This window comes from Scleropages formosus, chromosome 3 (assembly GCF_900964775.1).
Source record: "Scleropages formosus chromosome 3, fSclFor1.1, whole genome shotgun sequence".
NCBI lineage: Eukaryota > Metazoa > Chordata > Actinopteri > Osteoglossiformes > Osteoglossidae > Scleropages > Scleropages formosus.
The window spans coordinates 19,756,969-19,784,005 of record NC_041808.1 but is presented as its reverse complement, the minus strand read 5'-3'; the positions used below and the strand labels follow the sequence as shown (position 1 = coordinate 19,784,005).

At 43.9% G+C, this 27,037-nt stretch overlaps 1 protein-coding gene across 4 annotated transcripts in view; it reads right to left on the bottom strand.

Annotated features, from left to right (window-relative positions):
- fndc3ba (fibronectin type III domain containing 3Ba) overlaps positions 1–26,821 on the bottom strand; it is a 95,301-nt gene extending 68,480 nt beyond the window's left edge. The window contains exons 1-3 of one of the 4 annotated variants that reach the window (XM_029250192.1): positions 25,984–26,625; positions 25,304–25,709; positions 35–176 (exon numbers count right to left, since the gene is read on the bottom strand). In XM_029250192.1, coding sequence (XP_029106025.1) covers positions 35–148 — 114 coding nt within the window. In that variant the 5' untranslated portion in view covers positions 149–176; positions 25,304–25,709; positions 25,984–26,625. Of the gene's footprint in view, positions 1–34; positions 177–25,303; positions 25,710–25,983; positions 26,626–26,702 lie in introns of those variants that run through there. The other 3 variants (XM_018753545.2, XM_029250191.1, XM_029250190.1) reach the window with 3 other exon arrangements.
- Positions 26,822–27,037: the final 216 nt, after the last annotated feature.

The following is a 27,037-nucleotide window of genomic DNA, read 5'->3' as shown; positions in this document are numbered from 1 at the left end:
CCGCAGCTCCTTGCGTATGATTCCAAGTGCTAACCTGTTGCGCTCCATCCCCATTAACCATGTGTGGCATCATGGCGACCTCCCCATTCATCATGGGCGGTGGCAGCTCCAGCGGCATCTGGTCTGTCATCATCATTGTGACGTACATTCATGGAGAACTTTGCTGGACTGCCTTTCTGTGACAGACACACAGTAGGAGAGAATGAAAGGTATACAGTTATTAATGAAAATTACAATGCAGTTAAATACAACACAGAAAAATGCAGGACTAGTAAAACACTGGTTATCTCACATGTTGCTGTAGTCTGAAATGCTCAAATACTAGAGATTTTTTGAAAAAATATGATAGACTAAGATAGCTTTCAGTAGTAAAAAATGCAATACTAATTTTTTCCGTATTTAACACAACTGCCGAGATACTGAATGGGAATGTAGCGATTACAGTAGGGTTTCGACTGAGGGACAATGAAGCAATTGTTCTGAATGGTTAATATGGAAAGAGAGGGGGGGGAAAAAAAAAAATCCACCCAATCATGCAACAAAAGATTCCCACATCAATTACAAAATGCCAAAAGCATTCCAAGTGAACTGATGTCATGCTGTGGAGAAACATCTCCCCAGGAGGACAACTGAGCAGCCAGCTGTGGGGACTAGAGCCAGCCATCCAGACCACACTGGCCATTAATGTACCAGCACTGCAGTCCAGTAGCAGTATTCTTGCTATCAGCACTTCACTGATGACTCTGTGAAGAAGTGGAGTGACCTGGGGAGTGGCAATGGAGGTTGTCCGAGTCAGCCTGGGGTAATAACTTTCTCCATTTCATAAGTAATCAATCATTCTGTGGTCCCTACTAGTATGTACACCTTGCCCTGCCCTTTGGAGGGCTAGAGGTCAACATGACCACTGAAGGGGCATTGTCACATGCTAGCCTGATCAATGGGACATCTAAATTACAGCAAATGATTCCATTTTCAATCACACACCAGAAAGGGGCATACCTTTTGTTTATACAGAAGACGAATGGAGTTTCAAAGTCACCCTCCTCACCATACACAACACCACAGAACATTACAAAACCGAGAACAGGGTTAAGGACACAGACATGCAACTTGGAGGTTCCCGATTCAACTCCCACTTCACACTCGTACTTCCCTTGATCAAGGAACTTAATTGTTCCACTAAGAATAGTGTGCTGTATGAAGTGGTGAACATAATCTTAAATAAAAGTAATCAGATGAGCAACTAATTAGTAATAAAACTTGTTTGTAGCTCAAATGCCATTGAATTAACTGATACTGGAGTGGGATTTGAATTAAATTATTTAAATGCACTAGCTTTATATTACAGGTGTTCGTGATTTTGGGAAAGGAGGCTCAGCCCTCCGATAGTGATTTCACTCTGACAACCAATCATAACATGCAAAATAATCCATTTTGACGAGAGTTCCCCTTTAAGAATGTCCGCTTCTAAAGCTTGCTTAGGTGGACACAATTGTTAAAGGCCTGACACTATTTTCTCATACCAGTATATGAACACACTCTCTTCCTCTTTTTCAACCATTCTTTCACTCTGGTTTTACAACTTTGGTTTTTTTTTTTACAGAGGGAGATATAAACAGGAGAGTAAATATACATGACTCTTGCAAATTGCTAGGACAATTTAACTCCCCAAAACAAGATATACCAATGTCTTCCACGTCACTCAATTCCACCAGGTGGGGGTCGCAATATAAACTAGTTCTTACACAGCTGTTGGCCAGATCATCTCCGAGCCAGGGCACATCAATCAATATACTATTCAAAACATTTGTGCCCCAATCTCCCTGCGTAACCTCCTCCTGGGTCTACACAGTCATTCCCGCTTGCTGGCACATGTTCTCAATTCAGCACGGCTGGCGGATGGGCAGGCTGGCTGGCTGGCTGGCAAGCTTGGTGGATCAGCCAGAGACAACCATGTTGTCCTGTGCAGTTTCAATCCCCAACAGCAGTAGGGCTGGGAGTTATTAGTCAAGATAAAGTGCCAACAGTACTGTAGTGTCTGTTAGATCCCATAGGTGGACCTGGATGTGCAAGATGTCCAGATTCCCCAGGCAATCCCAGTACACCCCACTCTCCAGCCAGTCCCAGAGCACCCAGCTCCTCAGCCACTCCCAATGGTCCTGCCAGCAGTTTCTCCTCCTTTGCCTCTGGCACTTAGTTTTCCAGTTGAAAAACTCACTGTCTGGCCGTCAAAGATCTCAGCAGGAAGCTGACGACAAGATCAGCTCGCACTTCATGCAACATTCTGTCCCAGTGCAGAGCAAGCACGATTCCCATTAAGTTTCATTCTGAGGCACAGAACTGAAAAATCTCAGTTTACTTTTTATTTGTTTAAAGAACATGTCTGTTCTTTGGGTGTTGCCACTTTAGCAGAACACACATTATACAGAAAATTACATCTATGCTTGTTAAAATGCAACCACAACAGAGCAAAGTAAGGCAAAAGAATACACTAAACACAGGATGTCAAGAAGGTTAACTTTTGTGTATTTTATCGTTTGGTTTTATCATTTATATCTATATTTTGCATTTAATAATTTTCCCCACTTCACACACATTCCATGCTGTGTAAGCCATTCCCCAGAAAACTAGTAAGTCTAATACTAATATAGCTAATAGCTGAACTTCAAAAGTAATAGTTTAAATTTATTCATTTTAACCTTGTGAATTATTTTGTTTGAAAGTATATTAAAGGAAGGGGGACACAGTGGCACAGCGGGTTTGGCACAGGTCTGCTCTCTGGTGGGTCTAGGGCTCGAGTCCTGCTTAGGGTGCCGTGTGACGTACTGGTGTCCCGTCCAGGGCGTGTCCGCTCCCCTTCCAGCCTTGCGTCCTGCATTGCTGGGTTAGGCTCGGGACAAGCCGTTTCAGTCAGTGTGTGTGTGTGTGTGTGTGTGTGTGTGTGTGTGTGTGTGTGTGTGTGTGTGTGTGTGTGTATTTAAGGTTAGCCTTAATTTCACTAAAGTACAGTACATCAGCTAAAGTTATTGCTCTGCGATTCTCAAAGGTCCTGCAATGTAACAACCCTGAGAGCAAAAGCTGCCTTCAACAAATGCGTCAGTTAAATAAACTAACCAATACAAGGGACTAACAGAGTGAAGGATGATGAAGAACCTTTCACAGAGCATGCTAGGAGTAGATGACCTCCTGGCTGCTCACTGTTTGGTCAATCACCACAAATGAAAGTGCCATTTCTCCCACATTCGCATTCCTGCCAGGGAGGTCAAAGGAGGAGAGCATGTATACTGCTCCCCATACATCAGTGTGACAACAAACCCCGAAAAACTGCAGTCCTTTCTAGCCTTTCGGGAACAAGCAGCAGCTGAAAGAATTAAAAATAGATAAACGTAACACTGAAACGTCTTGAGGTTAGGAGCCCTGTTTACGCTTGCTATTCACCCCAACCACACTGAACCCCAAGGTATTAAATTTATAACTTGTTAGCCTGCAGGGGTTCAGCTTGGAAAGGGATAGACACGTAGACTAATGCTGAACCAGTGGAGGCAAGGGTCCTCACTCATAGAGCAGCCCTGTAGCTACCCTCCTGTAGAGAAACTGTTTTGGGAACATGGCAATCTCATAGTGGGAATAAAAGTGTTGCATTTCCCTTGTGAGCAAATGAAGGAAAACAAGTTGATATCCAGCCTATATATATCCTATGGAAGTTTCTCACCTTACAGGTTCTACTGAGTGGACTATGTGGGGATTAGCAGGGGACTGATGATTTTCAATCCCAGTTGTTTTCTCTCTCTTTCCCTGAAGGTCTGTAAGGACATCAGACAAACTAATGTCCTTGCACGAATGTATAATCAGGTGTGAAACTGTAGTTCCTCAAAAAAGAAAAAAAAGTACAATGCCGACATAAAGAATGTGATCACAGAAGACCCAGGCTGAACCCCCTAACCAGAAGAACAAAGATGTTCCTTCTTGCTGCTCAGAAGTAATAATGCCATACCATTGAGGTGTGGGGGCTGATTCTCCTAACCCCTACTCCACTGTACATTTGCCTTGCCCACCAGACAGCAAGCCTGCTGACTTGTGTTAGGTTATCCAGAGGAAGTCTAGGAAAACAAGTAATTTCATTTCACAGAAACACTCTATTCAGTGCTTTTAGTGAAGTGCACTATATATTACTATTAGTTTCACCTCTCCCATACTTCTGTCCTGGAACAAGAAGGTCTACATCTGGCTCCAACTCCACTTAGCTGTACTTGCAATTTCATACAGCAAGCGGATACAATTTGACCAGACCCAAACTAACACAGCCTGACTGATGGAAGGTTTAAATGTTCAGATTTCCCCCTAACAAGCTATTGTTCCTGAGGCTCAACATGCCACTGCTGGTCTAGGCATGACAAGGATTCTCCTTAGAATGACTTAGGCATCCTCCCACTTTGGGCAGGGAGTACATAATGTTAATACGGCAAAATCTCAAAACACACTTGTCAGTCGTTACAAATTCACTTTGGGGTATGTGTACGCCCCAGTCTAGTACTGTGGACAAAAAAGGCTCAACACTGGAAGAAAACACCATGTGAAGCCTGACCATTCAGTGATGAGAAAAATCAATCAGCATCACATTAATATCTCAGGACTGCAGACCAAGGCTTTACTTTGTTTTCTGTCTATTTCAAGCAACTGGACTGTGACCCTATTAACAAAGGACTCCCTCTGTTAGCTTAAGACAGATGCTAGTGCTGAAGATCTGACAGTCTAGAAACACCACTCTCCATTGCATCTGTTCCATATCCATCCATCCAAACCTTCTTTTACTTATCCTTAAAGCAATGAAATGAATTTTCTCTAAGTCTGGCTTTGGGTTGAAGGGATAGCTGGTAGCATAGGGGTCAGAGATGCTACCTATGGACCCAAAGGTCACAGGTTGGAATCCCCCCTCCAGCTGTAGTACCCTTAAGCAAGGTACTTCCCCTAAATTGCTCCAGTACAATTACCCAGCTATATAAATGGGTAAATAATTGTAATAAGCTTAACACTAAGTCATTTCTAGGGGAGGCTGGAAGTGTAGTGGTTGGAGCAACTGCTTTTGGACAAAAAACCCTTTGCGGATTTGAATCTCACTTCCAGCTATAGGGCCCTTGAGGAAGCTACTTACCCTGAACAGCTCCACTAAAATTAACCAGCTGTACAAAAAGCTAAATAATCGGAAGGCGCTTTGGAGAATACCTTCAGCTAAATAAGTAAATGTAATGTGGGATGACAAACAGTATCTTTTTCCCCTGCATCAATCAAATGCAACACTATAAACCCTATAAAAAAATGCCAGTGTACTATAGCTTTTGCTGCTAAGTCTTACATTACTGTTTTATCATTTGAGCTCCTTCTTTTCGCAGATTTGTATAACAAACAGCAACAGGTAATACAGAAGTGAAGCTGTTGCCTTGCAGTAACACAGAACCATGTTCAAATCCCTCCACCCATTATAGCATCCCTGAGCAAGGTACTAACCCTAAATTTTTCTAGTATAAACTAATTAAAGTATCTTAGTATATAAAGCGGGGGGCGCAGTGGCGCAGTGGGTTGGACCAGGTCCTGCTCTCCAGTGGGTCTGGGGTTCGAGTCCTGCTTGGGGTGCCTTGCGACGGACTGGCGTCCCGTCCTGGGTGTGTCCCCTCCCCCTCCGGCCTTACGCCCTGTGTTGCCGGGTAGGCTCCGGTTCCCCGTGACCCCGTCTGGGACAAGCGGTTCTGAAAATGTGTGTGTGTGTGTAGTATATAAAGCTAAAACTTGAAGCAAGCTACAAAATGAGTAAATGTATACAGATTAAGTTGGCCATAATGCATTTCCTGTTCGCAGATGGTACAGAAATTGCCATGTCCAGGCAAAAGCAGATGACCTGAAAAGGCCTAAGCAAACAATCTTTGCTGGTCACTAGAACAGTACAAGGAAAAGACACAGCCAGTAATGCTCAAATATTAAAACAAATGATCAGTTAATAATATCTCTCTGAAGGAATGGAAAAAAATAAAAATAAAGATCCAACACCACCACATCTCCAGGACCTGTGGCAACAGGACTTGATGCAAAACCTCTTACAGAATTCTGATAACAGCAACAGATGTCAGTCTCTGCTGCAGAATCCATGGATCATTTGGAGAGCTGTCTCACACGAACAGGCTGAGCACACTCCCTGCTTCCGGTTTCCTGTCAGAGGGAGCACACCCTGGGGCTGGCCGCTGGCACACATGACGGCAGCCCCAACTCCCCCCGAGCAAGGGCTTCCTTTTGTGTCCCATTGCTCAACTCCTCTTTCCTCAAATCCTTTGATCAACTCACTGTGCTGTCTTTTGACATTGATATGAGTGATGTAAAAAGTCTGAACTTCAGGAAAGCTGACCCTTGCGTGTCCAAGTAATCACAGGTCGTCTTATTCCCTGCTTCCTTTTGGTCTTTTCATCCACCTGAATTCTTGCCAAAGCTTTTCCAAATAAAATGGCTTATAGGCAGTTTTATCATCCTCAGACTGAGGAATCAGGACAACGCCCACTCTCATTTGGTCATAAATACTGCTGAAGCTAATTAAGTGCCTGGGAGTCTGAAGGGGAGGCTATGATGACTGGGCTGTGGCACAAAGCTTCCTGTCACATGCCATCGGCCTCTGCAAGCAGGACCGGCACGAAAACAATCCGGTTAGCGCAGCCAGACAGAGAGAGCCCGGCCCAGACAAAAGCTGCCGACGGAGTGCATGCCAATTGCCGGGGCAGTGCATACTGGGACATTCTCAGTGGTGGACTAAACTGACCCTTCAAACTTCTCCACCCACACTCTCCACCTTTACTGGAGGAGTACCTCTGAACCATTATGCCATGATGCAAGAAACGTTGCTAAGTATTGCATTCATGTTATCTTTACTCCTCTTTACCTGCCAGTCAGTCAGGCAATCATCTCCCTACATTATAGAGAGAAAGAAAAAAATAAGCAAAGCAAAAATTTAATTCTGCAAAGATGACTTGAGAAATGAAAGACTCTTACTGGAGCAGTTGGCTTTCTGGAATGCAAACAAGCAAGATGATTTTTCCATTGGCCGGGCCTGTTTGCCTTGGGCCCCCTGTGAACTGCCGGCCATCTCCTTTGCCTCTTTTTTAAAACACACACACAGCTATCTGAAAGATAATACACTGTGAAAGAGCTCAGTGAGAGCCAGAGGAAACAGCCTTACAAGGAGGGGCTTTCTGCATGGGATCAGATGGCAGGGCTGCAGCCCATTCCCATTCCCATTCCCATCCATCCATCCATCCCTTCCGTTGTCACAACAACCCATCTGCTTGCACTGGATGGGTTTAGCAGGAGCCAGAGCCATCCATCCTCTCTGCGGTTCAGAGGGATCTGGAGAAAACGTTGAGGGTGCTGCCAGAGACCATTATGGTGCCAAAAGAGTCTTGCAATGATTACCTGCAATTCCAAGAAATGGGGGTTGGTCAAGGAAAGAGACACCACAAGCAAAGATCTCGCCAAGGTTCTTATTGGTCATTATCATGGTAGTGGATGGGAGGACTTTGTTGCCAAAACCATGCCAGACAAAAGGGGTGCCAGCTAAGAAGAGTACTGTTATCAGTTCCACAATGCAGCCAAGGTTCACAATTAGAAAAGTTTCCCTTAAAATGCACTGCTCTGGGGGGGGCGTGGTGGTGCAGTGGGTTGGACCGGGTCCTGCTCTCCGGTGGATCTGGGGTTCAAGTCCTGCTTGGGGTGCCTTGCGATGGACTGGTGTCCCATCCTGGGTGTGTCCCCTCCCCCACCAGCCTTACGCCCTGAGTTGCCGGGTTAGGCTCCGGTTCCCCGCAACCCCGTATGGGACGAGCGGTTCAGAAAATGTGTGTGTGTGTGTGTGTATGCGCGCACGTGCACTGCTCTGACACTCATTCCTTAACACAGAGCCAACAGCTCCAATACTGCAACCCATTTCCAGTCAGGGGAGATAACTAGAGAATTGAGACTGCTGCACAAGCCCTAAGAGGCACTAAGCACATAGCAACATAACCCCACCAAATATGGCCTGACATCTCACTAGGCAAGGCCTACAGGAAGGCAGAAGGAACATCCATATTCCTATCTGGGCCCTGGTAGTTTCAAAGAACACAACGTAATTTAATACTGGGCAGCAAAAAATAAATAACACTGAGAAATAAAAATGCTCCACTGCAGACATGAGCTCTACCTGAAAGTATGCACTGAGCCGGCGGACAGCAGCGCAGACTGGAGTTGTCATGTCGTCTCGCAGCTGCTTATTAGAGCTGCTTCACTGGGGCTGGTCTGCAGCCACTGTGAGACATAGTCTCATCCCCCCCCCCATTGCTATCCACAGTCGAAACTTCCAAAAAGCAATAAGTCAGCAATAATACCAATCAAATACCAGGCTTATTAGCATCAAATAACCCCATGTCAAAATTTCTTTTTAAATGATTAAAATAGATTAGTAGTGTCTTTTTGCAGGCAAAAGATGACTCCTCTATTGAAGAGGCCCACAGCATGGAATATGAAGTGCTTCTATGGTCATTACAGACATATCTATTACAGGCTGGTAAAACTTTGCCTACAGCAAAAACCGACCATGGTACAATGGTGCAAACAAGGTGACCAGGAAGAGTCGCTTCAGTGACGCAGTCCTACTGGTTACACCCGAGCCCTATCCACTACACATTCTTCTTGTGACAGGCATGCACCAATGCAGGATATCAGCAACATTTTCCCAGGGTTCCAGAACAAAGGTACGGCAATCAATGTCACCCCACACAACAGCATTGCTGCTATCTCTTACACTTGCCTTTGGATGCTAAAGAACCAAATTCAGTGCAAAAAAAAATGGCAATGCTTTGAAGGTTCCAAATTGCACACAAGTCTCATTTCAACAGCACCTATCATTTCTCATAACAAAACCATTACACAGAGCTTTCTTTACTTCCTCAAATACAAGAGAAACAAAATGTGGCTTGTTCATCATAATGCAAGCTGTGCAAAAGTAAACTCTTCAAAAATACAAATTAGACAATGGATGACTGTAGCACATGAAACCATGCACTAAATCAGAAAGAAAGCTTCTAGAACCACAGGCTCTGTGGTATGACAGGAGTGTTTGGGACATGCCCGCACTTCCTTTACGATCGCACGTACACAAAGAGGAACACTTTAAAGCAACCAAAAGCACCCTGGGAAAACAAATGTCTAAGCTCTCTGACACATTTCTCATTGCACATCTACCTACCAAGTGGCAACATGCAGCCAAATCAGCAATCATACTGCATATCTCCAAGCCACAGTGACAAAGATGCATGACCGGAGAGTAAAGGATACTGCCTAAAGGGGACCTCCAACATGAGGTGTGGGGAGTAGGAAGCAGTTAGTTAATAAAGGCTTGGCTCTTTGCTCTTGCCTCATCGGAAAATAATACTGTAAGCTGTACAGCTGGTAGCCCTTCCACAACAGCATCCATCTGGGTATTTCAGAGATGAGAAACCTCTTTACATGACTCTTCAGTTCAGTTTCTGAGTCCTCAACAACAGAAGCCCTACCAAGAAGGTAGTACCTTTCTAAGGTAACCAAAGGGAGGAGTGTGGAGGTCAATGGGAAGAATATCAAGGAAAGCATCAGCAGAAGAAAGCAGGACCTCAAACATCCCAACGTGTAACACAATCGATCATTAATCACATCAAGCAAATCTTGATGGTAAAACACAGTCCACAGAACAACCCATGGCTGGTGCATTTCAGCTCTGCCAAAACAGCTCTAGTTCAGTTTCACTAATATCTGCATGATCCTATAAAGATTTATAGCCCTGAGGCATCCAGTAGCATTTCAACTTCTGCTGCCTCAAGGGGGGGAACACTGCAGAAAAGAGAATATATCCAACATATTTTAATATAAGAAACTGGACTAAAATCAAGCTGACTGAAAATAGAGTAACTGAACATACAGCTCCTTCATGTCGCCTGATAAAAAGCATCCCCCGTAAAGGGGTAATGACATTCCAGGTATTCTGCAGGAATTTCCCCTCAAGTCAGAAGCCACTTGTGAATGCAGGAGGTAATGTCCACGTTTGCTTGCCCCATCTTGTCCGAGTACACTCCCAATAAAATCGGCCATCAATGTTGTGTGGAGTGAAGGGATGCCAGTATGACCTCCTGACCTTTCCTTTCTCTGGGTGCAAGACATGATTTTTTTTTTTGGGCTCTGTTCAGGCTAATATTTAAGGTGGGTCTGACATGCCAACTCTGCCACAGGTCTCCAAATTTCATTCTGCAGTTTACTACAGGAGCTGGGAAAAAAACTCAATTAGAAAGAAAACCCCATTACAGTCAGATGCAAACATTTGAAGGCTATCCTTTACCAGGCAGGCGGACACATGCCCCACACCCAGAGATAACACTGTGCTACAGACCACATCGCCTCACATCATGATCAGGAAACTGGTCAAACAAACTTTCTCAGCTCCCTGGTGACAAGGCACAAGGTTTTGGAATTCAGCTTTATTTGCCCCAAAAAAGCAGATATAGGGGGCATGGTGGCACAGCAGGTTTGGTCTGTGCCTGCTCTCTGGCGGGTCTGGGGTTTGAGCCCTGCTTAGGGTGCCTTGTGACAGACTGGTGTCTCGTCCTGGGTGTGTCCCCACCCCCTCCAGCCTTACGCCCTGTGTTGCCGGGTTAGGCTCCGGGTCACCACGACCCCACTCGGAACAAGGGGTTTCAGACAATGTGTGTGTGTGTGTGTGTGTGTGTGTGTGTGTGAAAGCAGATATTCTCGTGATAAAAATGTAACTTTCTCTGGAAATATTTTTAACAATAATTGGTATTTTTGCTTTTGAATTGTATTCATTAAAATATTTTGCTTCACATGTCACAGTGATGTCTACTGCATACACAGTGCAGCAGAACAACTGAAAGCAAGTAATCCCAGCTTCCCATAAGGGCTTCAGCAGGCAGGTTTTGGTTAGTTGACATCTTTTGGACCTTATTACATTTTACACTTTGGTAGAAGTTTAGTCTATGGTGCATAAAATGGTTGACCCCAAACACAGGTCTGCCAGAACAGCGTTTTTTTAATCCTCAAAGTTCATTATGTTGTCTCGATTACTATATATGATTACTGTCTTTCACATTAATACACCTCTCAGAGCAAATTAAACATTAAAGATTAAATCCCACTTTAATTGCAAGGTGTAATCACATTACATGAAAAATGGCCAATGAATAATCTCCTTAGTTGAAACTCTTAACAGCGAAGGGGAGTGTGGAAGGTGTCCTTCAGGATGTAAATCAGTCCTTACACAGTATATACCCATCACCTAATATCCATGAGATTAACCTATAGGTCACCAGGAACCCCAGCCCCTGGCGGATGGGAAGAGAACGGGCAGTGCTGCGAGGGGGAACGGCCTAGCCTGTGAATTGCAGCCCTGTTTGAGCACTGGGTCAGGGTGAAACCTAACACACTTTCAAACCCCCTGCCAACCTGCCATACAGGGAGCTCTGTGTACATAGCGTAGTGGGGGAGGCGAAGGGTGGCTGAGGGGTGGTATCAAATGAAATCTCATTCTGTAATCAAGAATCCTCTGAGGTTAACAAAGACATTACCCAAAACCGCCAACACAGCTTTTGGAAGCTGCTTTCAGTCCACTAGATCATTTCCATGATGACAACCTGTACAGCACAAATCCAATGAAAGAACAAGTAACAGTTGGGAAGGACCTGTACCCCAGTCACTTGAAGATATAACCTTCAGTTTAAATGCTGTTAAGGACACCACTTAAAAAGATAAACAATTTTCAAGATATGTTCATGCATATCTGATTTGTAATTCCTTGGGATGGAAGAGGCACAACTATGTCACACCCTGAAGCAACAGATTACCAAACTGTGTCAGTGAAGAGTCAGGGTGTACAAATCTGTGCAAATGTGAAATCCAGCTTCACTTTGCATAAAAAGCATCTGATGTGCATATAAATCATTTTGTAATATTGGACCAAACATAATACTTGCCAAGCTATCACAGAACTACTCCACCAAGCTCCAACAAATACCAGCAAGCATATTATGCTAGTATGTAAAGAACATATACCCTTCATATTTAAGTGCTTCCTGTCAAACAAAATGATAGAAGGATTTCAGGAGATCCTCTGTGCAGATTCTTGTTAAGCAAGGTGAAAGGCTGGCAGAGAAAGTTAGTTTACTGGTGGCAAAAAAAAAAAAAAAAAACCACTTAGGAACTAAAGCAATAGTGATATGATAAGATGGACAGGTTATAGAAAGGCCAGAGACAGGACATGTCAAGTGCTCAAGCAGGTTTTTACACAAAGCACACTGATGCAATCCTCATTAGAAGTGTGAACAAGTGGAGAGGCAATAATTAAAACCATACAAGATCTCATCTGAAGAGCAATCATTCTAAAGATTAAATTTTGTAGTTTGAGCTCCAAGGTAATAGAACATCTAAACAGGATGTTCAGTATATTCCATTATTTGTAAATGTCAAACAAAACTGAAAACTCTCTGAAATAATAAAGCAAGCAAAAGAGTAAACCCATCTACTATCTTTCATACACCGGCTGCAGCAAATGGTCAAACATTACCTTTAAAAACACTACGGAATAAGATTTCTTCAGCCAGACGGTACTAATTACAGACAGCAGATTGAGAGGAGCACTGCAGGCAAACCTGGTGAAAACACTGAAAGCAGCATCTTCAAACAAATGAACACAGCTTTTGAACATGCACCGAGTGCAGAACTGTAAAGTTTACCTGCTCATTGGGGCCACTTTGTACTGATAGTAGGTCCACGAGCAACAGGGAGCAGACGAGTTGCTCCGATCCCCAGCCAACACTGAAAGTGATGCTCATACTGTGAGTAGAGCTCCTAACAGAGGACAGAGCTCACCTGGCGCTCAACAAATACCAGTCATTCTGCAGTAAATCTCTCGCATTGATGTGGCCAGGCACTCTGGCATGCCCAGACTCAGCCAGCAAAAAGCACAATCAGCATTTTTAACCGTAGTTTTTTTGCCTTTCTGGATGAGGGAATTTGTGTCTTCTCCAGGCAGATGCTATAATACTCTGTTCCTTAGAAAGCAGGCAACATGTCTAGCAGTTCTCCAATTGGCTTCCAGAAAAAACAAACAGGGAGACAAAACAACTACAGAATCGTAGCACTGCAGACACAGGAAAACCTTTATGTGTTTCTCCATTTCTGAACAGGTACATCATTTAGTATGAATAATTTCCCAAACAGACCAAAGTGAAAAGCTTTGCATTTCAGCAGTCTTGAGACACTCCTTTGTTCCCTCCTCTCAAGGTTACTTTAACATTTATTCATTTAGCTGATGCTTTTCTCCAAAGCTCCTTAAACTGATTTACTGGTTGTTCATGCTCACACAGGTAATACAAGAACCAGCAGATAGAGCTGTGGTGTGTATGGTAAGGTCATGTCTTTTACAACACTACAGACCCTCTAAGACTAATAATTCATTATTAAACTAAGCATTTCTTATGGTTTGCCCTACACCACAAGACTGACAGGACTAACAAGGATACATGCAATTAAGCTGCAGTCTTAAATCATATTCTGACTGAACAACTACATTGACTCCTTTAGTTGACACTTTCCTCCAAAGCAACTTACAATTATTTACCCATTTACACAACTAGGTAATTTTAACTGGAGGAATTTAGGGTGAGTACCTCACTCAAGTGTATTACAGCCAGAGGTAAGAATCGAACCAGCAGCCTTCAAGTCCAAAGGCAGTAGAGCTAATCATTACACTAACAGTTGTCCAAGGTGCTGCTAGTAAGTGCTACAGTACAACTACTAATAAGTAACCATTGCTGTAATAAACCCTTAAAACAAACTGAAAATGCTGCATCCATGCTCCAGACAACCAGAAGAACACAGCGAAGGAAACAGTACCATAAAACATCTGCAAACATATAACACATTAGACACATTACAACACAACCAGGAGTCTTTGCCTTCCAACAGCAAGCGGGGGAGGGAAGCCACCTCACGGAACATCGCTGGTGGAGCTTCTTTGAGATACCTCCTGATGCTAACATTTTTGTTTTCTAGGAATACAAAAATGTCACATTAATCTTTTCTTTCGAGTCCAGTTACAAATAATGGCCCTGAGAACAGCAGCAACCTGTAAAATTTAGGGCGCGCGCACACACACACACACACACACACACACACACACACACACACACACGACATCAGCTGCACTGTTAGCAAGACAACCTAATGAGAAAACAGCTGTTGAATCTTTCAGTTGTCACTGTCTATATATTCTTATAACTGAAAAAGTAGAGCACTGCTATAGCAGTAGGATAAAGCAAGCTGAAACTAGAGACACTTCCTCCACCACCTCTTGTCTGACTGTATAATCAACTAACTCTTATGTACTTGCTATACTGAGATCTCTTCCAAGGCACCGAGTCAAATACTATCCATGCTTGAGCAAATTGTTGATAGCCTCCCAGGACCTTGTCTGACCAGGTGGACAGGGCACAAGATCAACCATTACCCCTAGAATTTCTTCCTTTAGTCTAAAGAACCAATACTTATGATTAGCATGGGGCAGAGGTCTGCATTTCATCCAGCAGAGCACTAAGAAGTGGGGGTCTCAAAAACACATTCAATACCCTGCCAAACCAGACGTTGCTCTTTTTACTGTCAGTTCCATTGTCATAACTATGCAGTGGAGTTTAGCACTTAAAAGTTCCCAAAACTCATCTGTAGAGCAACTGGTGACAGAACATCTCAGAGAGTTCCTACTGTGAGATACTGAGTCATCATACTCATGACATGAAAGTGGAAATATTAGAGAAATAGGCAATGGTCAAACCAGCAGCAGAGTTAGACTAAGTACCTTTAGAGAATGCCCATACCTTAAGTACATGGATTCCTTGTCAGGACAATAACCTTTGCATGACTTGCAATGATGCGTTGATGGATGGATGGATGGATGGATGGATGGATGGATGGATAAAAACTTTACTGATGCCCAAGGAAAGCACATAAGGCTACAGCAACATATGCAGAATAAAGTAGTTTAAAGAGCAAAAAGGAAAAGAACTGGGATAAAGGCACAGGACAAATAACTGTGCACATCAAGGAACTGGGTAGAAAGAAACACATTATTTGATTGGGCTGCGCATCTCTCTGTGGACATACCATTACTCATCCAAATGTCTGTATGGCCCAGAGCAAGGTCCCTTGGGGAAACCTTCACTGTGAGTCATTTTTCCCCCTCCAAGAATCCCCCCCTGTGCTACAACAAAAAAACAGCTCATCAGGTCCCATGATGCAGGCTGGGACAAACATCTTTGCCATTACATGTATTCGGCCAATTACACGCTGGTGTGTGCTGGGGGGGGGGTTCAATCACCTCAGTGTAAAGGAGGACATCCACCTCCAACACCAAATGACCTCTCCACACAGCACTATCATCTCACTCATGATGCAGCACTCTGGCAAAGGCACAAGCAAGTTCCATAAATAGACAGCTACCAATAAAATGGACTTCATTTCCTCTACAACCACACATCGATAAACACGGATACAAACATTTTTTTGAAAACGCCACATTGCCAGGTTTGTTCTTGTTGCCAGGTTTTGGGCAACTACCATATGGAAGCTCAAAGTGAAACAGCAGCAGCACTGAATAAGAAGCAGGAACAGACACTAAAGAAAAAACACATTATACGTCAAGATAAGACAAAACCTCCCCTGACAAATCAAAAGAGCAGGTCTGTTAGCAATGAAAACTAGGTCAAAACCATGCAAGAGTACATGCCACTTCCCCAGTCAAGGTCACACGCGACTACAGAAAGGTCACTAAACTTCAAAGAAACCCGCACTTGCCATTACACCGGAGCAGGTCCGTGAGAAAGCCAGCAGCTACAGCCGGCTGTCAGAGTACCGCCCCACTCGCAGGACATCATTGCTACGACAGACAGGCGTGGAGCAGTGGCACACTAGGCGCTCTGTACTAAAGCAGCTAGAGAGGAGGTGCTGCAGACAACATGTCATTCACAAGGGTTTTCCCCCTCCTCTCATTTTCTCCAACAAGGCCTATGTTCAGACGCTGCTCCTTCTGTGAGCCAAGCAACCTCTCCCTTAGGCCAGTGCTCGCATTCCCCCCCTCCCCGAGTAAGATGATACTCTGATCAACGGAAGATGCTCCGAAGCACTGGGAGTCTCTAGGCACTAAAAAGTATGTCAGTCCATCATTCACATTATATATGGTGTCATTACTTATAGAGAATTAACAGTGGGTGTAAATTTTCCTGGAATGGGGGATTCCAAATCCCATTAAGTTTTTTTTTCCTGGTTTTTCTGCAAGAAAGTTCTCTCTGAATGCTAAAGTAATCATCTGTACATATTCCCTTGTCAACCGCCTGCCTGCAGTGCAGGAGTGTACAACCTGGTCAGCACTGGTCATTTCTTGCACATTTTCTCTCTTTAACCCACTAGCATTTCCCTTTGGGGAAGAGTGTAATTAAAATTCCTCAGCTGTCTACACTCACATGCCTCATGAAACTCCTTGCTAGGTGAAAAAGATTTCCCCCCCCCCTCTTAAAATCAGGCAAAGCCATTCTCACCTCCTCACTTACCTCCAGTTCCAGGTTCTCTTCCAATCAGTCCAACCCAAAGTCATGTTGTTCTGCTTCAACGCTTTATAAGGGGATGGCTCAAAAAGAGTCTGGGCTAATAAGCTCCGGCCAAACTCGACCCCCATAGTGCCATGGGCTAAGGCCGGGACTGTCACACAGGAGGAACAAGCTGCTTCCGATCGAAACGTAGACACTCTTCCTTACTACTTTGAAGCTTGCCATTGCCTCTGAACAGCAGGAGCCACACACCCTTCTGCTACCATTATATGGAAAACATTACATGGAGTTGGGTACAGCCAGAACAATGCTATTCTTTCAGAACTCACAGGGTACTGGAAGCCAGGGGGCCGGGGTGCTCCCTTGCAGCTGGCAGGAAGGAGATCCTAGAGCAGAAGCATTGTGCTCTCCCCATGGCCCTGCTCCAAAGCCTATCACTGGCCCGGCCCAGCCAAGTCCGTTACTGGAGGATTTTTCTCAGACTTAAATAGCTTCCTGGTCCAAAAGGCTCAGAACAGGCTCTAGTTCTTTATGAAAGTACAATAAAACGCGGAGAAAAAAAATGGATTCCTCCACCTCATTTCCAAAGACTAAAGCAAATCAGAACTGACAATGAAATGATCCTTTTCAAAGTCCTACAGAGGAAATACTAACAGTACACCTACAAAGTGACGGTGCAGGTATAAAACCTGACCTCCCCATTTATATATTAACTATTATTACTATTAGATTTAAACACTATTTACCTGACACCTTTCTCTAAGGTGACATACAACACCAGCTGATCATCTTCACGATGATTTTCCCATTTATACAGCAGGGAATTCATAGTACACCCATTAAGTCCAAGTACCTTTATCAAGGGAGTTAGACCAGGAGGTGGGATTCAAACCAGGGACTTTAAGCTTCTGAGACAACAGCTCTCGCTAGGACACCAACGGTGTGTGACAAACTGTGTCTCCGATGAAGCGCTCAATACAAAACCAGAATGCTATACTCGAGATCAGAGTCCTGTGCCCATGGACCACCACAGACTACCGATACTCAGGGGAAAAACTGACTTTGCAGGAAGATTTTTAAAAAAATTAGATCTTACTTTCATACAAGAAAAATTAACAGCGCATCACACAGCTTTTTGGAACCCATGGAGCTTGGAAGGGACCTCCTGGTGACTAAAGTCTAGGAAAGTGAGTGGGTGGCAAACACACACATAGCCCCTCTGTCTCTTCTAGGGTGGGGGACAAATTAAACAGAACACAACCAGGCTCTGTCTGGCACACTACATGAGCGTGACGAGCAGAGGGAAAAAAAGAACTCAAGCAACCAGGGTGAGAGGACGTGCCAACGCCTGGAAGCTGTTAGCCCAACAGACCCATGACTTCCATGTTGCCACAAGCAGCCATCAAATGGCACCCAGTTCTTTACCCAGAGTGCTCCAGAACACCTAAACCTCAAGCACTCATTGAGAGGACTCTTCATAACCTATACTAGCAGAGCAATGTGGAAAGTATTTCAGTGGTACAGCAGTTCTGCCAAAAATTGGACAAATTAAAAAACTGACAGACAAGCTGAATCATGTGTCTGTCCCACACCGAAAGCCTTACTTTAGCACTTTCAGAAAGAGCCCGCTTATCAGCGCAATGCAGAAGACATTAAACAAACTACAGAGTTTAGTGGGCACATAGAAACAATGCCTACTGAGACCAACACGCTACATCTTAGCCCTACTTCGACTTGGACTCACAGACCATTGCTCCAGTGTCCGTAAGTTCATAAGCTTTTTGACTTTGTATTTTAACTTGGCCTGGTAAATTTGTATCTAGATCTGGGAGACAAGAAAACGGCTCCACTCCCACACACACGTGAAAATGACTCACTGAGTACTGTGCTTCCAGACTTTCATTGTCTGTTTTTTTTTTGGGAGCCACAGTTCTTTGCTGTACCTTGAACGGACTGAAGCTCAAACACAAGCAGAGTTACTTATATAAATTTACAATGCAATTCATTCTTATATAGCACTCTATCCTGATGGCAGATTTAGGGGCACTGTCAGAGATTACAGATAAATAACAAATAACTGACCAAACCAACAAGACATCCAGTTGGATAAATCGTTGAAAAACTGTAGACAGCTTAGCGTAAAACATCAGCAAGAAGTTTATAATATAAACCAGAAACCCACCCCCCCCATAATCAGAACCCCAGTCCCCCTCCCATCTCACAGTTCACATGCAGTAATAAATTCCGATTGTGAAAACTATGTTGGAGGAAATTCAGCAGTTTGCAGTGTTGGGCACAATAAACTAGTCCTAATCTATCAGCTAGTTGGTTGCATGTAAACAGTGCAGGCGTTGTGATGTCATATGTGGAGAGGAAAATGCGCATCAACCAGAGGGAGATATTTTAAACACTTTTGGGGAAGGTACTAAGCTACTGAAGCAGAAAAGAGCTGATGCAGTACATTATAGCATAACGAACAGATTACAGAGCAATAATACTACAACCAAACACACGTAAACAGGTCTTCATAGCACAGGCTGTTTTCTATAATTAACAATTCTAGTCACGCTCTTGAACTAATTGTTAATTTTATATTGTGTCCACAAAATTCCAGAACAATAACCTACTGAGCAGCAAATAAATCCTAATTAACCACCCCCCAAAATGGACACCAACACTGAAATGTATTGTGAACCAACCAAAGGTCAGGCTTAAATCTTATATTTACTCTCCACTTCTACCCCCACCCCCTAGCCTTTGAGACTCTCCCTACCCGTTCACACCACTGTGTGCTTGGGTTACTCTTTGCTTTTCCCGTGCATAGTCACTGTGAACCGGAGTCACATTTCCACAGACCCCTTTGAACTGCCATCACCGAGTACCCATTCCTGGGGGCCTGTGAGATATGGGACCACTGACATAAGAGATGTGTGGGTACAGGATTTTACAAATGCTATTTGTTCTTCCAAATCATATAAATACCCCACCTGGGTAGCTCCCTTATTGTGAACTGCAACTCTTTAAAGTTGTGGGACAATCCTGCCAGCCACACCTCAGCCTAAAAGGTGGATCCCTAGTTTAAATAAACAGTATCACTTCCCTCTAGCACCACTCAAAGGAGTCAGTCAAATGCAGTCACAGAGGAGAACAGCAGAGAACAACCAAACAACCCCCTTCTGTCTCCCACCCAACTCAGCTCAGTTCCTAGACCATGCCACCGCCTGACCACACTGCACAAGCAGATTGTGTATAAGTTGAACCTGGAGACGGTCAAAGCAACGTGGTGTCATCACCACTGTTCAGAACTGCAGGCTTCACGTCCAATTAAGCACTCTACATTCAGACTCCACATTCTTACGCTATCTATAATTATTTACTCATTTATACAGCTGGGCAATTTTTACCAAAGAAAATTTAGGGTTAGTACCTTGGTCAAGGGCACAACAAAAACAGAGATTTGAACCAATAACCTTCAAATCCAAAGGCAGCAGCTCTAACCACAATGTTACTGCAACTAACAGCCAAGCCATGGGATGTGAGTTTTTACACCTTGTTCAGAAAACAGCAACTCTTCTCGAGGCCGAATGTGTCCAAAAAACCTTAAGCAAGTTATATCTGTTAGCCGTTGCAGTAAGCCCAAGACAATGCAGTTAGTTCACTATGCTCAGGTCCACTCACTCGTACCCATGCAAGACATCACTATCATTTCCCAGTATCCATGTGCACAGCGCAATGAAGATTCCCCACTGCTGTAAACACCACATATGGACAAAACACAATCTAGTAACTGTGCCACAAGGGAAGATCTCCATTTAGTCAAAAACTGCAAGGTGTGGGAGAGAGGGGACTAAAACTATCACGTTGAATGGAGAATGGTCAACCCCCCTCATGTCTAGATGTCATGGGGTCACATTCCTCATCCTCATTCAAGCCTCAAGATTTCACACACAGGAGTCAGAGTGGGTGTCACAGGGGAGGGGAATGCTACAGCTGAATGGTTTTGCCAAGGTTCCTGCACCAAGATGAGCTATGACTGGGGGGTTGGGAGTTAAGGGAAACAGGAAGTTGCTGATAAAAAGGCCACGCTCTCTGCAATGAATGGTGATGTCTTTAAGGGGACTCAAGGAGCCACCCCTGTCCGGGTGACTAACAGGCAAAAGTCACTTCCAAAATGCAATATCAAAAGTGTTGCAATGGAAGACATACAGTGGCATTAAAAAAACTGCCTCCCAGCAAGTACCCATCAAAATGCTCTCAAGGGCTATTTCCTAAAAAAAGAAAAACCTCAAGACCTTGACCAAAATAAAGTCCAAGTCCACCAGGACTTTACAGTAAGTGAACAATGGCGATAGTGGGCCCCTCCACTTAGAAAAAGGCAGGTTGCCAGTGCTTAAGGTCAAGGTGCATCGAGGAGCAGGAACCTGAAGGGGCAGTTTCACCTCATTTAAATCAACTGCGGACAGAAAACACAGCAAAAGGCTAAGCAGAAAAGGAAATTATTACAGTCCCACAATCTCACAGGCAATGGATTCATCCCATACAGTAGGGCAGGTCACAGACTAGTGTCACAGAGAAAAGACCACACAAGTTGCACAAAGCTACTGTATATCATCTTTTGGCAAACATAGCCACATATCTAAACTCAACAAGAGAGAAAGTCCAGCTTTAGTTTGACCAGTGAAAACAAGACTTTTGGATGATGAAGTTCATTCAATATCATTTCCCCAAGCAAATCTCTAATGCAACCATACCCTTTGTCAGTTAAGCAGAATAAGGATTGTTGTCTCAGAATCCTGGGTCACCTGAAGCTACTAAGTGTTCAAACAGTAGCAGAGCCAGATTTTACGGGAGACATAAGCACCCAGGTACGCTGCTCTCTATAATGCTGATAGAACAAGGATACTCTATGAATGGAAATCATAACTGCGCATCTTTTCTTTTCAAACAATGTGAAGAGTCACACTCTCTTGTGCTTACTCACAAAGAGTATTGCTCTGCAAACTTCTCTCTCAGCTGAAGAGAGATCGCTGCTCCATTAAAGGCCTACAATGGAAGGAAGACATCCCTGCTCAACATAAGATGCCAATTCATCAGCACCGATAACTGTCCCAGCTGCTTATCAGAGTACTGGCTATAGGGGGAAAGTTTTAAAGGCAGGCAGATAGTGTTCACGCCTTCTGTGAAGGCCAGCTAAATCTTGTTGTTGGGTACCAGAGTTGATGTTGACTCACGGCGACTCTATGGATAGCTGTCCTGAAAAGCATTCGGTCTTCCGCCAACCACCTAAGACCTGAAAGTGGGGCGTCCATGTCTGTGGTGATTGTGTCGGTCCACCGCGTAGCTGGCCTTCCTGTTCTACGCTGACCTTCCACTTTGCCCAGCATGATGTTCTTTTTCCATTGACTGTTCTCTCCACATGATGTGTCCAAAGTAAGAGAGCTGAAGTCACGTCGTCTCAGCTTCCAGGTTAACACAGGATTCTTCCCCTTTCAAAGGCGTCAATTTTTTTCCTGTCCGTCTTCTTCACTGTCCAACTCTCGCATCCGTATGACATGACTGAAGACCATGGCTTTAACTAGTTGGACTTTTGTGTAGAGTCAGATCCCTGCACTTGAGAATTTTGTCCAAGCTCTTCATGACAGTTTTCCCCAGAGAAACTCGTTGTTGGATCAATAAAGAAGTGACAAGCAGCCAGGAAATCTGAGTAGACTGAAATTATCTAGTAGCTCCATTTCTTCTCCATCAGGTGTGAAGTTTCCCAGTTTGCCAGTTGTGAACAGCTTCACCTTCTTCACGTTGAGATGCAAGCCCATTTTCAAGCAATTTTCCTGAATCTTGGTGAGGAGATGTCTCAAATTGTCCTCACATTCAGCTAGTATGGTCGTATCATCAGCATAGCCAAGACTTGAGTCTCCCATCGATTTTCACATTCCATTTCTCTTCATACAGCCCTGCTTCCCTGATGATCTTTTCCACATATAAATTGAACAGATAGAGTATGCAGCCTTGTCTTATGCCCCTACCAACTTTGAACCATCCCATTTCTTCTTGTCCCGTTCCAGCTGTTGCTTCTTGGTTGTTGTAAAGGTTGTGCATGAGAACAACCAGGTGTTCTGGTATACCCATGCACCGTAGCATGGTCCAGAGTTCCTGATAATTCACACAAGCAAACGCCTTACTGTAGTCAATGAAGCACATGTAGATATCCTTTGGCCTTTTCAAGAATCCACCTCACATGCTGCAATATCCTCTCTGACCAAGAAACTGGCTCAGCCACCAAACTCCTCCTCTACGGGGAGGGGAGAAAGTCCTTTTGGTGGATAAGGAACTAATTAAAACTCAGAGAGCTGTTTAATGCTATAATGTGCTTATGAGCTGTTGTCTTTTTCCCTTTACTTCCCTAGTGGTTTCACTTGCATGGTTCTGTGAAGGACCTTTGCCTGAAAAGGAAGCCATACACCATAAACAACAGACACGCATGCACGCGCACACAGGAATTCAGACAACCAGACTAGTGCCCCCCCTCTGCTACCAATTGTGTTTTGTTGGTGTGAAGTAGGGACATCAGTGGGGTCTGAGGGGAGGGGGGTTCTGGAAGAGAGATAAGACTGTGTTGTTCCCATTAAGTACTGCCTGCTTTCAAGTGCTCAACAGACATTGTTAGTCCACATGTTTATGGATACCTTATCATGTTGCTCTTCCTTTAATCATGTCATAGGTTGTGGATGCACGCAGAAATGGAGCAAGGAGCACAGTGAAAATGTTCTCATTTTATCTCAAATATAGGACAGGCTCACTTCAAAGTAAGTAAGAGGATGATTTTCAGACCACTGCCAAATAAGCCCAACATACATTCTTACAGAGACAAAAACAGGAAAAAATAAAACTGGAAACCTTAGGCAACATTGCTAATTTTCTGGTTTGTTTTGCCATTGCAGGATTTCCTTTACATCTGCAAAACCTAAATGAGCAACATATAACAACATACTAAGCCATGCTCCTTTGCAGAGTTCAGCTTTGCACAAAGGCTTATGGCAACTGAGCATCCCGTATTTTGGAGAGAAAAAAAAAAAGCAACAATTTCTGATACAATGTTGGCTCATGGCCTTTGAGCCAGTCTCCAATTTTTACTTCAATACACACATTGTTTCAATACAAACAAGGAAACATCTGTGCATGAAGACAGTTGTACAGAGTGTATGCTTTACTGTATCAAGATATGTCAAATTAAAATTTCAGTTTTTAAGTACAAGCTGTTAGTAACAGCCTTGTTCCAGAGATCAATCTACTTCATTAAGCACACACTCCTTAGTCACCAACTCATGGTCTGATTTGTTAGTACAACTCGCATTTCGTTATTGTATTCAAAATTTGAAAGGACCATTGCAGTCAGCCACTCAATGAGTGTGTGTGCACACATCCACGTTTCTCTGGAAGCATGCTGTGTCACTCATGTGTAAAATAAGAAAAAAAGCAATTTCCAATGCTGTAATTACTGGCACATAAATAACACAGGTCTACAGTTAGCAGGCAGCTCTTCCTCAGCCTGATGATAGCCTGTGTAAAAACCTACTCTACATCCAGCCTCTCCCTCCCCCGAACACCCCCAGCTGCAGAACAGTAGCCCCCATCAGTGAAAAACTGAGCTTTAAATGCAGAGTGACTGAATGATGTCACCGCATCCCTGTTACAGACCGGGCTTCTTTGCAGGTGTGGGTGTGAGAGGAAATGATGACTGAGGGCCACAACTTTTTTCAGACTCCAAGGATGTAGTGTGTAGGAAATGGGATTCAAAATGTAGCCTATAGGAAGTGCAGTGAGGAAACAATGACGGTCTGCTTTCTATTGACACATAGTGGGAATGACATCAGACTCCAAATAAACAATTAGAAAGTCAAAATGCAACATAGATGATAATTCCAAAGTTTTTGCTCTTACCACTTTTTTTTTTTTATCTGCAACAATTTTCATTATCACCTACTGTTTATGACTCAGTGCTAGATCCACTACACTAATCCTAGCAACAATCACATCTATATAAGAAAGCAATGTGACACATTCATTCACCACATACACTCACTATAGAAAATTTAGAATCTGACATGTCTTTGCACTGTGAGAAGAAACCAGAGCACTCAGAGGAAACCCACAAACACGGGGAGACCATCCACAAACTGAATAGAGACCAATCCTGCAGGGGTGGCACATGGTGCGTTGGTTAGCACTTCCACCTCGGGAATCTACAGCTGCAGGTTTAAATCCCACCTCCTGTTACAGTACCCTCAAGCAAGGTACCCACCTTAAATTTTTCCAGTAAAAATTTCCCTGCTGTATGAATGGGTAAATCATTGAAAGGTGCTTTGGAGAAAAGCTTCAGCAAAATGAATACATTTAAACGCTGAACTGCACAGCCCAGGAGCTGCGAGGATTCAGTGCTACCCAACGACATTGTGCCACTGATGCCAATGAGACAAACATGCACTTTGCACATACAAATATAGCACAAATGTCTACGTAGAAGATCCTTCAACACAACTCAAACGAGAAAGGAATGGTGGTGAATGCCAACTTCTACGTGGCACAGACACAGACCCTCATTCACAGACAGAGGAGAAACCTTAGAATGATTTTTGAGGCTTGCATGTTTTTACCTGACTGTTAATGAAACTCAAATTCGGTCCTGTCAAATTCATCACAATATCCACTGTTTAAAGAACTCGGATTATGAAGTTTAACCCCCAGGAAGAGCAGAGTGACGTGGATTGAAAGCAGCGGAGTCGAAGGACGCGCAGCGAGTCGCGCTGCACGCGGTCACGAACTGCTGTAGGGTCGCGAGACAACCGCGGGAGCTACAGCAGGACCGCGCGCTCGCTCATTGAGCTCCGTCGGGAAACAGCTCGAGCCCCACGCGCGCGCTCCGGAATGTCGCCTGACGTCATGCGCTCGAGATCGGGTTTCTGCAGCCCATCATCTGTTTCTTCTCTCCAACGTGGCCTCTGGATCCAGACTCGGGAGGAAAAAAGCAGCTCGAGGCCACACATTCCTCAATAAGCACCCCTTTAAAAAAGAGCCTCACCTGAGAAACGAGCGGAAGAATCGGCAGGAAAAAAGCTGCACACTTCACACTCATTTTTACAGACATACTAATTTACGGTATAAAAAATAACTTTGTCTCCTGTCTTTATTTTACTCAACCTCACTCCCTATGTCGTCGAAACCAATTACATAAAACGGTGTCGAAATAATCCCAAGTGACATTCTGTAGACTATATTGCTATGTATTTGGTGACAGGAGAAGAACAGCTCAAGTCGTCAAGTCGTTATTATTTACCGGGCTGCGGAGCCGCTGCTCTCCGAACTCCTCAAGACTCCCTCTGGATTACTGGGTTATGATGGAGTTCACGGTGACGGTACCGCCTCGACAGTGGCTAAACACGTCGGCAAAACCACAAAACACCTCCTTTTGAGTTCTTATTTCTCATTTTACACTAGTCAGTGGTTTTCTGCACGACATTTGACACAGCACAACGAGGGAAAAAGTGGAGTTCTGAAGTGTCTTGACGCTGCTTCTTCTTCGTTCGTCCCGAATTTTCTCAACCACAAAAAAAACTTCCTGAGGATACAACTCCCGTTCCAGAGCAAAAAGGTTAACACATAGTCATCTTTACAATGTCCGAATTCAAGATAACTATAAACACTCACTGACTCAATTATCTTTTAGCAAATAATATCTGAATCCACATTCACTAGTTCATCATGCCTGGTCTGAAGTGGAAACAGCACCGAAGCCGCGCAGGTTACAACGCAGATAAAATATCTGAAGTCCATGTCTGGTGAAGTTTACATAAGTTAACTGTAAGTTTCACTTTCCGCTGCCACACAATTGACTCTCTTCCCCCCCTCCAGAAAGTTAGAAGCACCGGCGACGTCACTTTTCGAAACGGCGAATAAACTTCTTCATAACTTCGAGAGAAAGCTTTAATATATCACACTCTGCATCTTCAAGTCTCCTGTTCCGAACATATTTTGGGAAAAACGAGTTTTTCTTACCTTGCTGTAATAAAATAAAGTTCACAGAACGACACACCTCCACTTATGTCCAGTAATGATTACGGCGACCCCCGCTCGCCTGTCTGCCGCGAGACCGCTCTCCGGGACATTCCGCCATATCAATTATGTGCCGCGCACATGCGAGCTAATGCCCGCCCCTTTTCTACCGTAAACCTTCTAATAAACTGTGAACGGAACGCAGATGAGCGAACGCGCATAAAGCAAATGCAGCGCAACCAGAAGGAAAGTAATGACGTGTTCGTTTTATTCCGGAGAAAAAAAGTCACTTTAGTACCATCAAATGAGTTTATTTAATGTATTATCATTATATTTTG